The 13,075-nt window shown below is 30.3% G+C and overlaps 1 protein-coding gene across 3 annotated transcripts; it reads right to left on the bottom strand.

Moving 5' to 3' along the window:
• Nucleotides 1-10,686: 10,686 nt before the first annotated feature.
• LOC111302167 (transcription factor MYB59-like) lies at nt 10,687-12,055 on the bottom strand. 3 transcript variants are annotated; one of them, XM_089744852.1, is made up of 3 exons: nt 11,785-12,055; nt 11,572-11,701; nt 10,687-11,476 (listed from the first exon to the last, which is right to left on the bottom strand). In XM_089744852.1, the coding sequence occupies exons 1-3, from the start codon at nt 11,903-11,905 to the stop codon at nt 10,966-10,968; spliced, it is 762 nt and encodes a 253-aa protein (XP_089600978.1). In that variant the 5' UTR covers nt 11,906-12,055; the 3' UTR covers nt 10,687-10,965. The 3 variants fall into 3 exon arrangements, with proteins under 3 accessions (XP_089600978.1, XP_022753840.1, XP_022753841.1); XM_022898105.2 differs by having other exon boundaries at nt 11,572-11,673; nt 11,754-12,053; XM_022898106.2 differs by lacking the exon at nt 11,572-11,701 and having other exon boundaries at nt 11,754-12,045.
• Between the last annotated feature and the right edge of the window lie 1,020 nt (nt 12,056-13,075).

Below are 13,075 nucleotides of genomic sequence, written 5' to 3'. Positions count from 1 at the left end.
TTATATTTTGAAAATAAAAAAAAAAGTTAAAGACGTTATTTTCGAATTTTAAATTTATTAGATAATATTTTTTAAAAGTGTTTAATGAATCAAATGAATTTTAAATTTATTGATAACCAATTATTCTTCCATGAAGAAAATGAATAATTTCTTATGTGATTTTAATTATTTTCACACATAAAAAATTCCTTTGTCATATATACGACAACCAGGGCAATCTTTTTATTTTTTTTCTCTTAATAAACACCAATATAAAGATGCGTTGAATCTGTACTGAGTGTATCTCATAACGTGAACATGGTTTCAGAACTGTTTTGCTTAAAAATGAAAATGATTTTTGGATAAGAACCGAAGATGTACATGGTTCCCAAATTTTTTTAATATTATCTGCCTAGGAGGTGTCCTAGATTGCATTGTGAACTGCCCAAGAAAACTGAAACTCAATCATATAATGGCTTGACTTATTCTGCTTAACTTTTCCTGCACTTTCTTGTTGTTTCATCCGAAGCTCTCTTCTAGCTAGCTGTCTAGCCATGGCAGATTTCTAACCCTTTTTGCACCTGATTTTCATAGTCTTTGTCAGCATTCCGACCAAGTACAGAACAAATGACAAGAAATCCATCAAAGTTTTCAGTTGATGTCTGTGTTTGGATTCCTCATGTCTTACTTCAACAATTTTTTGTCAGGAAATACAGTGTCTCCTATTATTAAAAGGGACTTTGTCTTGATCTCTATACCAAAAAATTTCACCTATATTTGACGAAGCCTTGATAAAAAAATGGAATAGGCTTCACATTTTTTAGCTAAAATCATGCAGAAATTAATACCTTGTCTTTGACTCCTTAACATTATCCTTAATTTTAGTAACAGAATAACTTTCAATTATACGTTCTCACTTCTTACCTCTTTTAGATAATCAGGAACAGGAAGCAAGCTTTTTTTGTTATTTTTTTTTTCATTTTTGCTTTTTAAATGGATGTAAAAATTCATTGAATTCTTGATTTATTGATAATTTTTCTTTTATTAGAGAAAAAATTTTGAACTATATTCTTCAAATGCATGATAATTTGATAAATTAAAATTAATTATAAAATTTAATTTTAATTAAATTAATTCATATAATCATATTTATTTATAACTTTTTTTTTTATTTATGTCACAACAAAAAATTCATACAAAACAAAATCTTAAATTTTGTATTTATTCTCTGTATTAAAGTACAAAAGCAACATGATGAAACCTGGTTCTGACAAAGCCAATGAACATGGATGGGGAATTATATTAGGAGAAAACCATGAGTTCTTTCTATATCCCGACAAGTAGTTTCGGCACTCTTTCACATGTCATGTAATAGTATATTTCTATTTTGATTTTTGAAGCAATACTAAAATAACTCTATATGGGACCATACCACCATACACCCCATCATTAGCCATTAGATCCCACAATAATGATGCCACATTCTTTATTAATCATGTCATTATTCCTTAATCCAACTGTTAATCTCAAAGCATTACACTTGAACCGTGTACAACTGGGTAATGCTAAGAATAAAAGAGACCTTTTCATAAACTATTATTATATTTTGATTCCTAGCTAATTGTACTATCGTTTCACTTTTGTTTTTTTTGGCTCAAGAAGCAGACAAAAGCTGTTGAATTTTAAATTATTTTTGGTTTAAGACAAAGATGCCAAAAAAAAAAAAAACAGTTTCCCTTGATACAATGAATCTATTGACTTGTGAATGTATGTATATAATTCTCTAATTTGGTAAGTTTATATATTCTTTTTAAAAAACTTGAATCAAGGTTATGAGGTTTAATTTGATAATCATTTACGCTTAATAAAAAAATTGATGACTTTTTTATATATTTAAAGGTCGAATTCACGGACTTAAAAGTCGAATTCACGAACTTACTTATTATGATATTATCAAATAAAAAAAAAAATTTGAACTCTCTTAGACTTCAAACTCTATTATCAAATTTCTTCTAGTTGAATCAAGAATGGATACCCTGCCAAACAAATATAAGACTTATTTGGAAGTTAACTTGAATAAACCTTTTTAAGGTCACAAATAAATCATTAAAAAAAAAAAAAAACACAAAGGTTGCATCAAATTCATGATTAAGCAGTAGAGTATAAAAGTATGAAAAAAAGAAAAATAAAATCAAAGATTAATTTAATTAGTTTGTACGATTATTCTTAAGAGATGATATATAATAAAATTGAAAATTGGATCTTTTCTTATGCTCATGTTATGATTGACTTTATACAAAAAAAAAAAAAAGAAAGTATATCTTTTATTTTGTACATCAACTAATATTTGGGTAGGAAAAAAAATAAGAAGGATTGAAGTATATATATGTTTGAGTTGTTTTTATATGTTATCCTTAAATGGCATATTTCCAATGAGGAAAATTAATATTTGTAATTTTTCTTTCAGAAAAAAAAAAAAAGCAATGTGCTTAAAATTGCATATTGCAAGCATTATTCAATTTAATCTTTAACTTTGTCAATCATGTCTACCTGTGAGTGAGTGAGTGATTAGATATTGAGGGATAAAGTTTAACAGACTTAACAAAGAAAAATATAATTTTAAAGTTTCAACATTTTAAAATTAATAATTCAATACTTAATTCAACTTATTAATTTAATTATTTTTAAAAAATAATATCTAATAAATTATAAATTTATATCTCAACACCCAACTTATTTTCTTATCCCCATACTACAGCAGCCTATTTTCAACAGCTTAATCTTGTTTCTTCTGTACATACTAGCTTAGTTAGAATCCAATGAACTAGATAAGGAAAAATGCAATGTACTTAGCAATAGAAACTAAACCTACAAAAGGGTTAACAGTGGCCTACAGCTAAACTAAATTGATAAGTTTTTCACAACAATTACCCATTTAAATAGATTAAGATGAACAACGGTCCAATAAAGTGGCGACCAATTCCTTCTTTTAGTTTCCTAACGGGTAACGACTTTACCTGTCGACCGAATCATGTGAAACCATGACAATTCAACGATTAAAAATTTCTTAAATAACAATCCAAATTTACTAGTTGTTGGATGGTACCCAATTAACAAATCAAGTTATATTAAATGTATAAATCTGAAATAATAAAAATATAAAAAGTGATAACTAATGTAAATTTGGGTTTTCGAACTTTTTCTTTTTTTTTGTTTTAATTAATTTTTGGCTTTTCGCTTGCTAAGCCAAATGAAATGATATTAAAAATGAAAAGACATAAAAGGTCTAATTCTATATGACAGACAAAAGGGGGGGCTTTCGGTAGCTGCCGTGCTAGCTAATGGAGTTGTCATTTTGTGCAACTCCGCACATGGCGGTTAGGGACTGGTACCTAACCGCCATGTGCTAGCCTTTAGCTCATGACACTTGTACACGGAGATGGAGTAGCCGTGCGAAGCCGCACTCATGTGCCATTTTGGCTTTGTTTGCACGACACTTGGCGTGAGGACCGTGAGGCATGGCACATGCCAATGTTGCTATTCTTTATAAGCTAAAAATGGTAGGTTGCACGTGCTTCAGATTGCTCACTTCAAACTTGACTTGAGACTAATTCGGTATCGCATGTGTTGGCATGGAGTTGTAGTCAGCTTTTAAGGAATGCAGTCTACAAACGGCATTGCCTTGGTTCACAGGAAACAAAATGGTTTTGTTTGCGAGCTATTAAGGAGTCAACATGACGATTTTGATGAGACATTACATACGGATCATTGGATTTTAAGCATTTTTTTCAATGCAATTTTATGTATTTCTTTTCATTTAAATTACAACTTCAAATGTGTTTTTTAAAAAAATATTATAGATTTATTTTATAAGTTATAATTAATTTATGATATTACAATTGAGATAATCTAAAATTTTGTTATAATATATAAATTAAAGTTTAAACTTAAATTTATGACTTTTTTTGGGTGTAAATTTTAAACTGTTATATAACAAAAGTCACTTTTTAAATCTTAATATATGTTGTGATCCTAATTCTGTGCACAATGTAATTCTAGTTCTATCTGTACTTTGTGTTAAGTTTGATCGAAACATTAAATTTTAATTGAAGAAGTTTGTGATATTCGAATCTCTTATTGGAATAATTTGAAATTCTGTTATGAAATATAAATATAAATTTAAATTTAAATTTATCAGGTCTTTTTGTAAGATAATATCATGAGATTTTCAAATTAAGATAAATAATATCTTATAAGTTAAGTGCAAATTTTCATATAACTAATTAACACAATTAAATTATTTAACTAAAAAATGGATGAAAATATGATTACTTCGTATGATTTTATAATAATTTAGTTTAATTATCTTGAAATAAAATTTTGTATATTGGTCATATATGTTGATGTTTTTGTTTTTAACATTCTTTTCTTTTCTCTACTGGTAAGTTACTGCAGTTCTTTGACAAATTAGTGTGTTGTTTTCACCTATTTTCCAAGAAAAGTTCCATGCATGACATAGAAATTTAAAAATCAGAGCATGAAAACTGTAACGCATGCAACTGACTATTGCAACCTCTGCTATCATTTGTTCTTTCAACTATTTGACTATAAGTTCTTCGTTCATCTGATTTCACATGTCATCTCCTGTGGTACTTACTATTCACACCAGAAAGCAGGAACTTGAAAGCCCTCAGTTTCCTTTATTTGTTTAAACCAGCCAACCTCGTGCAACATCATGCTTTGAAAGTAGCCAGGATCTTTAAAATCAAGCCCTCTAGTGGATCCATCCAGGACCACTTGTCAATGAACCATTGGCGAATCTACTAATTTGACCTTTGAAATCAGGCCCTCTCAAAGCTTCCAAGGCTAAGAGCAAGTCGTATTATAAGCACATTTATATGGCAACATTATTTCAGAGCTTAGATCATAGGATTCCACCATCCATTTGGTCGACAGAAGAACTTTCCAATTTCAATACAGATTTGACTGGAGATTTCCAATGAGGACATTCCATTTTCTTCTTTGGCTTTAATTTATTACAGAACTACAAAAGGCAGTCTAAAGTTTGAACAAAGTTCATGATGATCTTTCTGTTGCAAGAAAAATCACTCAAAAGAGAGATCAGCTAGACTCATCATCTGCATTAAATATAAAAATAACAATTAACAGATAAAGAATCATGATTTGGATTTTGCCTTCCCATATTATTTTTTTCCCCCGTTGAATATGATTGTAGATTTGATGGGGTCTATATAAAGAAGTGAAAGAGAAAGATCAATTTGAAAATAGATGATGATGCGGTGGGATTTTTGTTGGTCAGCAAAAGTCATTGACAGGTGATATGCTTTCAACAACATTATTGCAATGATGATGATTTTAGACGCGTTCTTGGCTTGGCTAAATGTGCCACCAGGACTCAAGGAACAGCACACATATTGGAAAAACAAGGAAATTAACAAGTTCCAGAACTTAAATCAAATAAATACGTCAGGTTATTTGAAGTTTATTACTTTTACATTCAGTTGTACTGCTTCTATCTTACAATTTTTAACTAAAACGAAGAAAAAAATGCATAAACAAAACTAAATAAAGAAAATGAGAGAATTAAAATGAAATATTAAAATGGAATGAATGATAAAATTTGGAATTAACCCAATTTGTTTACGTATTTTTTTTTAAAGTAAATTCTTGTAAATTTGGGGTTTGAGATTCGATAGTTTGTTTTTCCCAATCTGTTAAGTTCGGACCTCCCTTGTGCAAATTACAAACCAAGCTCTTTAAGCTGGATCCTGAATAATGTTCTTTCCCATCAACCATATTGTATAAATTAATATTGTTGATAAATTTTGAAGGTGATCTTATTGTATAACCATATAAGAATTAAATCAAAGATTAAAAAAAAATGCCTAAATATATATAGGAGCAAGAGAAACATGCTGAAACAATTTAAGAAAAACATATTATTAGTTACAAGAACTGTAATCTAGGAATGATTTAAGGGAAAGATCCCAAAATAGGAGGGATTCTTATCAGAATTATGGGAGATCTTTTTCCTTTTTTCTTTTTTTGGTTCAAAATACATAGTATGCACTATTTTTCCTGAGAAAACAGAAGGGATAATAAGTTAAAAAATTATTGGGCCTTGTGACATCATTGGGCCTTGTTGAAAACTCAGCTTTTACATAAGAATTTGGGCTCCCTCAGGCCTGTAGCCATTTGGACTTGAACATTTTCAAGCCTAAACATAGGGTCTTGACCAGTAGAAACCCAGCTCACTTTTGCGCTTTTGGCATTATTTTTCATTTTTCGAGAAAAAGCTTCAGCCGTAAAGCTGGTAACTTAATTCGTCTCTGCCAAGTTTTGGCTTGATATGATCTTATAAGATTGATTTTTTTTTTTTGAAAATTGAATTTGTGGTCGAATAATGTTAAGAAAAAAAAATTGAAGTCAGGTCGGGTTCGGATTTTAGGCAAACCTGACTTGATCCGATATTATATAAAAATTATTTTTAATTAATTATCTATATATATTTATATAATTATATTTTAAAAATAATATTTTATATTTTAAAAATAATATTTTATTAATTTCGGATCAAGTCAGATACGGTTCATATAATATCGAGTCGGGTCGAGTTCGGATATAAAAAAAATAAAAAAAATTTTGAGTCAGGTCGAATTCAGGTTTTATGAATATACTAGTTTGAGCGAACAAAAATCTGCCATGACCTGACTAGTTGCCAACTCTAAACAAAAGATGTTATCTCGTTAAAACAAAAAAAAAAATTATGTCTTTTAAAGTTTTTTAAATTTATAAATCATTTATTAATAAAAGATCATAAAAATTTACATTTAAATACTTTACATTTAAATCTTATTCGAATAAATTTTAACCATTTGAGTCGATACTTATTTTGTATTATCTTATTTTTGTTGAAGATCATCACAACTCTGATATCACTTGTTAGACCAAAAAATCTCTAATCAATTAAATCAGTGGAAGCGAAATCAAATAATTAATCAATCACATAAGAGACAACAATTTAACATAATTCAGTTCAATCAGTTTACGTCCACGAATAAAAAAAAATTCATTAGTTATAGATAATTATAAACATATAATTATATAAGATATATCAATTAATATTCATAGATCCACTCAATCTCCTCTAGTCTTACGAAGTATTTTTAACCCAAACAAATACAAACTCATATACACTTATATACTCATATTTATGAAGACAATTTCAGATCCTCTAGTCCACACATAAACATACAAATATACACAACTATAAGACGTAAATCTCCAGTAATCTTATGAGGTGTCTATCCCATAAAATTTTATGATTTTCTTACAATTTTTTCTTATACCTAATCACATAAAGACTTACCCTATTTATAACCCTTAACCAAAGTTTTATACTAACTACTATAACCCGTTAGTAAGGCCAGATGATCATGGTTATGTTAATTACTATAACTTATTAGCCAGGGTCGTAAAATTAATTCTGGTGTCGATGATCTCATTTTTCAAAAATATAATAACGTAGCTATCATAAAATCATTCTTTAAACATAAATCATTTTTCCATTTCATTAATAAGAATCCACAATTTACATAGCAAAAACACAAAATAGTCATATGTTTGATAATATTTTCATATATCAAAAATAAAGAAATAAAATATTTACTCATTTAAAAACATACTTATATATATATATATATATATTCAAAAATAAGTAAAATGTGTGAGATTCTACTTACCTTCTTTCGATTTCACTACTTAATTTTTTCTCCAAAATAATTCACGGTCTATTCAAGATCATTTCAACATATCAAAAATTAATCAATTCTTTTTTAGATCATTTATACTAAAAACAACTAAGTTATATAAAGGTTAATTCAACTAACTTATTCTGGCAGCTTGTGCTACTTTCACTAAAATGACTATGTCTTAAGATATATAACTCAGAATTAAGATCTTTATTGTATGTTAGGAACTAGACTTGATAAGCTTTCTAACCATATATGGCCCACCTTTTAATTTCTTGTAATTAATTGTAATAATTTTTATAATCCACGACAACATGTATACTTTCTAATAAAAATTATATATTTATTCATAAGATACTCGAAATTCAATTATGCTTATTTCATTGGAAAGTAAATTTAATAAACTTTTCAAACATGTATGGCTCAATTCGTAATTCATTGTATAAAATTTAAGATAATTTTTGTAATTCAACCCTGATGCTGCTATCATGCAGCCTACCATTCCTTAAATAACAATTAGAAAACTCTTCATAGAAATCTCAAAATCGATTTCCATTTGTTTAATTAAAAAGTAGATTCAACAAACTTTCCAACAATGTATAATACTTATAGTAAGATTTTCATTTTAATTCACTGTTATAGATAATAGCATCTCATTCAAAAATAAAATTTTTTCTTCAATCTTTAAAAATCTAAATCCTCACTTTCAGCCTTTAAAATCCATTCAATAATCATTATTAAGTCTTAATAGCATGAATAAAACAAAAGCCTAATAGTTTTCCTAAATAGATCATGAAGATTAATGAAATATTTCATAATATTTCATAATTTTTCTCTCATAATTTTAACTTCAAATAACAGTAAGTAACATTATATTTTTTTTTAAATAAAAGAAAGGTATATATTTACCTTTAAGAGAGTAATCCGATTGTAATTTCTGATTTTAAATATCCATTTTAATTTTTCATACTCTCTAATCCTAACCAAGATGAAGAAGAAGAGCTTTGCTTTTCATTTTTATCTTACCATAACTAAGTTTTTTATGTTAAAATGCCTCTCTCACTTTTCTTTAATAATTAATATCTTAATAAACTAATGAGTTTTGGTAATAATCTAATTGGATATTACAAAAAGTATTATATAGTTTGGCAGAGATACAATGTCCTGGAAATAAACAAGAAGCTGCAAACATTAAAAACCTGAATATCTAAACATGTAAATTGCAGAATAGAAGGATATGATATGATTTATCTTCTTAAAATAGGGGCACATTTCATCCAAGGAAGTACACACTAAAAGTTGCTTCGGAAAAAGATATAGTAATTGGCGTTGTTTGCCTTGTGGGGCTCATTCCTTGTTTTCGAGCACGGAATATTTCAAAAGCTTTTTGAGAAAGATATGTTGATGTACAAAGTCAAGTAAGGTCCTCAAAAGGCTTGACTTTTTGAGAAACAAGCCAAATGTACATTGTTTTTGGCCAACGTTGATGTATGTAGTTGGGAGAGTAGAGAATAAAATGTCGTCGCTTGTCTAGACATGAGAAAATAGTCCAAAAATTCCCAGAATAGCATAACTTCCTTTTCTGAAAAATACAAAAGGAGAAAAAGAGAAAGAGAAGCGAATTCAATGGTTTCAAATCTTCGACCCTGGATCACAGATTTGACATCTCTTTCCAATTGCCGTTTCCAACCCACACCTTTTCACGTAGTAAAGAATATTTGCACAGACTATAATAAGATGTTAAAAAGATTTGAAATTAAACTTTAGTAGTAATAGAATCATTTGACATGTCAAAGTCCTCAGCCCTTGGGGTAATTTTATTGAATTTATTCAACTTTGTCTGAGACTGGGTGGTCATGAATCACGATTCAGATCAGTTTCAGTGCGCAGTACCTGTTATATGATTGGCAGCCTTAGTTAAAATTGCATGTCATTTTCCTACTAGATGAAATAAGAGTGTTTTACCCGAATTCGAATTCGTTGAAAAAATACATGAATGCAATAAGAATTTGTTCGAACCAACTTAAAATTTTAAAATATTAAACAAAACTCAAAAACCCTTTACTACTAAATAAAAAATTTGATAGCGGCCGTTCGTATTAGTTTCTTTTGTCCTCTCTAACTTGGACCAATTGGAACCATTTTCTGGTTTTTGGTTCCGATAAGAAATTGGGTAAAATACCCAACTTTTAGAAAAAGTAAACATATAAATAAATCTAGTGCAAGCCACTAGATTAGCATATGAATTTAGGAAGATTTCTGATAACAATACAATTAGGACCACGTTATACAAGGCCATAAGCTTTTCACATTCGTGGAAGTAGCCTACACATTGATGCGTGTCTAACTTGCTTTTTTGCCACCAAACCTGTCCCAATTAATTCACTATCACTAATGTTGCCTTTTCTTTTTCCTGTAATGGATAACTGTTTGCTAAAATGTATGATTGGAGTTCTGCCAATGGTTTTAACGACACATCAAGAAGCCAACCATTATTGTTCTCTTCCAAGACAGGTCACCTAAATTTCAGTGTTTGATCATGAAACCTTTTCATAGAATTTCTGAAAAGAAGGTAAAAGTAATAAGATGGTGTTTGGGGAGCTATAATTTCTTTCCAGGATATGAAAATCATGGAGAAGGCAAGAAGAATAGAAGAAGAAATTTTTTGCTTTTCATTGGAGGACTAGTTCTCACATTCATTCGTGATCAGTTCGGAAGGCAATTAAGCTTATTTTGCATAGTGACAGCGTTTCATTAATAACATTGTGTAAAAGGTTTTTGAGATCATTCATCAACCTTGGACTTTGCTGAAGGCAAACTTTTCGGAAACTTCTGATCGAGTGAATTCAGCTGTCAGAATGTACTTGCTTGTAGCACGGCTATATACACCTTTTTAATAAAGAAGATGAATCTCCAGTGTTACAGAGCATCAAGCTGGTTCAAAATTTAAATTCCAAATGAGTATTATACATTCATTGAACATACATGGTCTCCTCAGGGGGGATTTTGACATAGGTTCTCTCTTCCTCTCTGAGGACTAATTAAACCACACAAAACACCGGGACATAGACTACAGCAACGAGATTATTACAGTGATATGCAGGATGAGATAAGAAAACTGTTTATCATAAAGCTTAAAGAAAACCCAGATATACAGGTTAGAGAGACCCTAGGAAATACTAGTATTACGTATGAACAAATAAATGAATTCTAATTAGCCGGTTAAAGATGCTTTCCCATATTCGGTACAAGAAAGAAATTGATTGGTTGGGAGGAACATCTTACTCTCTTCTTCATCCATCTTCCACAGTGAATCCCACAAGTACTCCCATGGTGGAGAAGCCATTGAAGGACAGGAAAAATTGCAACCTTCACTGTAGTTATCAGACAGAGATATCATTGTGTTTTCTTCATACAGATCAAAATCTTTCCATATTTCATCCATGGGGTAGCCCTTTTCATCTTCGAATTCTGGACTTTTTTTTCCTGCCAAAGATGCCATATCTGGACCTCCAGTGTCATAAAAACTTACCTTTCCAGTACCCGAAAAGGGCAAGGAATCCACTTTAGTAGAAGTTGATGGTGAGGGATGACAAACTGAAGATGATGATGATGGTGACATGGCCCGTTTCTTTTCTTGAGCCTTTTTTCTCATATGAGTTCTCCAATAGTTCTTTATCTCGTTGTCTGTACGTCCTGGTAATTTCCGAGCAATTTTTGACCACCTGCATATGAATATGTTCATGAAACCAAAATTCTGAAGAGAAAATAGTTCAAGCAATCTTCAAAAAAACTAAGATTTTGTTGCATATTCTTAAACCTATTTCCCCATTTGGAATGAAGCTCAAGCACAAGGCGCTCTTCTTGGGGTGTCATCTTTCCCCTTTTGAGACCAGGGTGCAGGTAATTAACCCATCGTAACCTGCAACTCTTTCCTGTTCTATTCAAACCTACAACAAAATCAAAGTGGTCCAAACCTGTAAATCTTCCAGAAAATCTTACCTATCGTTCGTCTCCCGCCACACCTTCAAACCTGAAACTTTAGCAATAAAATCCCATCTTCGATCTCCAAATAGGTGAACAAAGTTGACCAGAAGGATGTCCTCATGTTCTGTCCAGGGACCCTTTCGAATTTCATCTTTCACCATTTTCATTTTTTTTCCCTTTTCTCTCTCTGATTCTTCCTGGAAATGGAATTTAACTCCACTTTAATTGCTGCTGGTTCATGGAAACTTAGGTGTAAACTACTCATATATATACTATAACATACTTGCAATTGTCAAGAGGCTCTGATTGTTTTTTGCTTTTAATTATATAATAATATGATGATTTATTGCATATTAACAATTTCCTGCTGTAATGCGCGCATACTCATTTGTGATAGGAGCCTTGTGCATCTGACGTCAGCCACTATAGCCAAACAATCTGAGTGATAGATTGATCTGCTGACGGAAATTTCAAGTCTTGTTGCTTCAATGTCAACTAATAAAATCATTAGTTTATAGCAAATTGAGTGTCTCAATCCGGAACTTAGTTCAATCGATCATACAATCATCTTTAAGAGATGATATCTAATAAATTTAAAGTTCAAATCTTTGCTCTTATATCCCAGTCCCTTATCTCCATACTGCAGTCTCATTGTATCAAAAAAATAAGTGTCTGATCACAAATACAAATTAAGTGCAAAATAAAGTCTGTCCCATAAAAAATACTGGTAATTCTTTACCCAAATTTGACAGCGGAGATATGGTGTCCTATAATTGGGTTCACTTATGAAAGTTCTAAGGTAAGATGATTATAGGAAATTTTAATGGTGTTCACTTGTTGGCGTTGGCTAAAGTGGCAAAAACAGAATTGCAAAGAAAACACTATAGAAAAGGAGGAAGAAAAAAGAAAGAAAGATTAACTGAGTTGTTACTTGATTGGATAAGGGGAAATAAGGCAATGGAAGCCCCTAGATCATCTTCCTCCATCCATTCAACTTGAGGAATTGACGTTTGTGTCCCTCGACTTTAATAAAGGCCATTGATGCAGAAGCTAAGTAAAGAAAAGTGAAAGAATAGGACAAAACTTGAAAAGCAAGGAATAGGAGGGCAGTGTTTTGGGCCATTGGATTTGAAAAGTGAGCTTTTTTTCTTTAAAGAAGATGGAGTAAGATGTTACTCTAAGAAACCTATTGTTAAATGCTTACAAGGTCAACATTCTACTTGATTTCATTTGTCATCTGCAAAAACAAAAAAAAGAAAAAATTACATCCTACTTCAGGAGGCAGAAAAAGGAGCTGGTCTTTTGTAGTGCCCCTAGCAGCCTAATTTTGGAATCTT

The sequence above is a fragment of the Durio zibethinus genome, chromosome 15, assembly GCF_047325235.1.
Source record: "Durio zibethinus cultivar Kanyao isolate XHJ-2024 chromosome 15, ASM4732523v1, whole genome shotgun sequence".
NCBI lineage: Eukaryota > Viridiplantae > Streptophyta > Magnoliopsida > Malvales > Malvaceae > Durio > Durio zibethinus.
The sequence above is the reverse complement of the archived record's forward strand: the minus strand, read 5'-3'. Positions and strand labels throughout refer to the sequence as shown.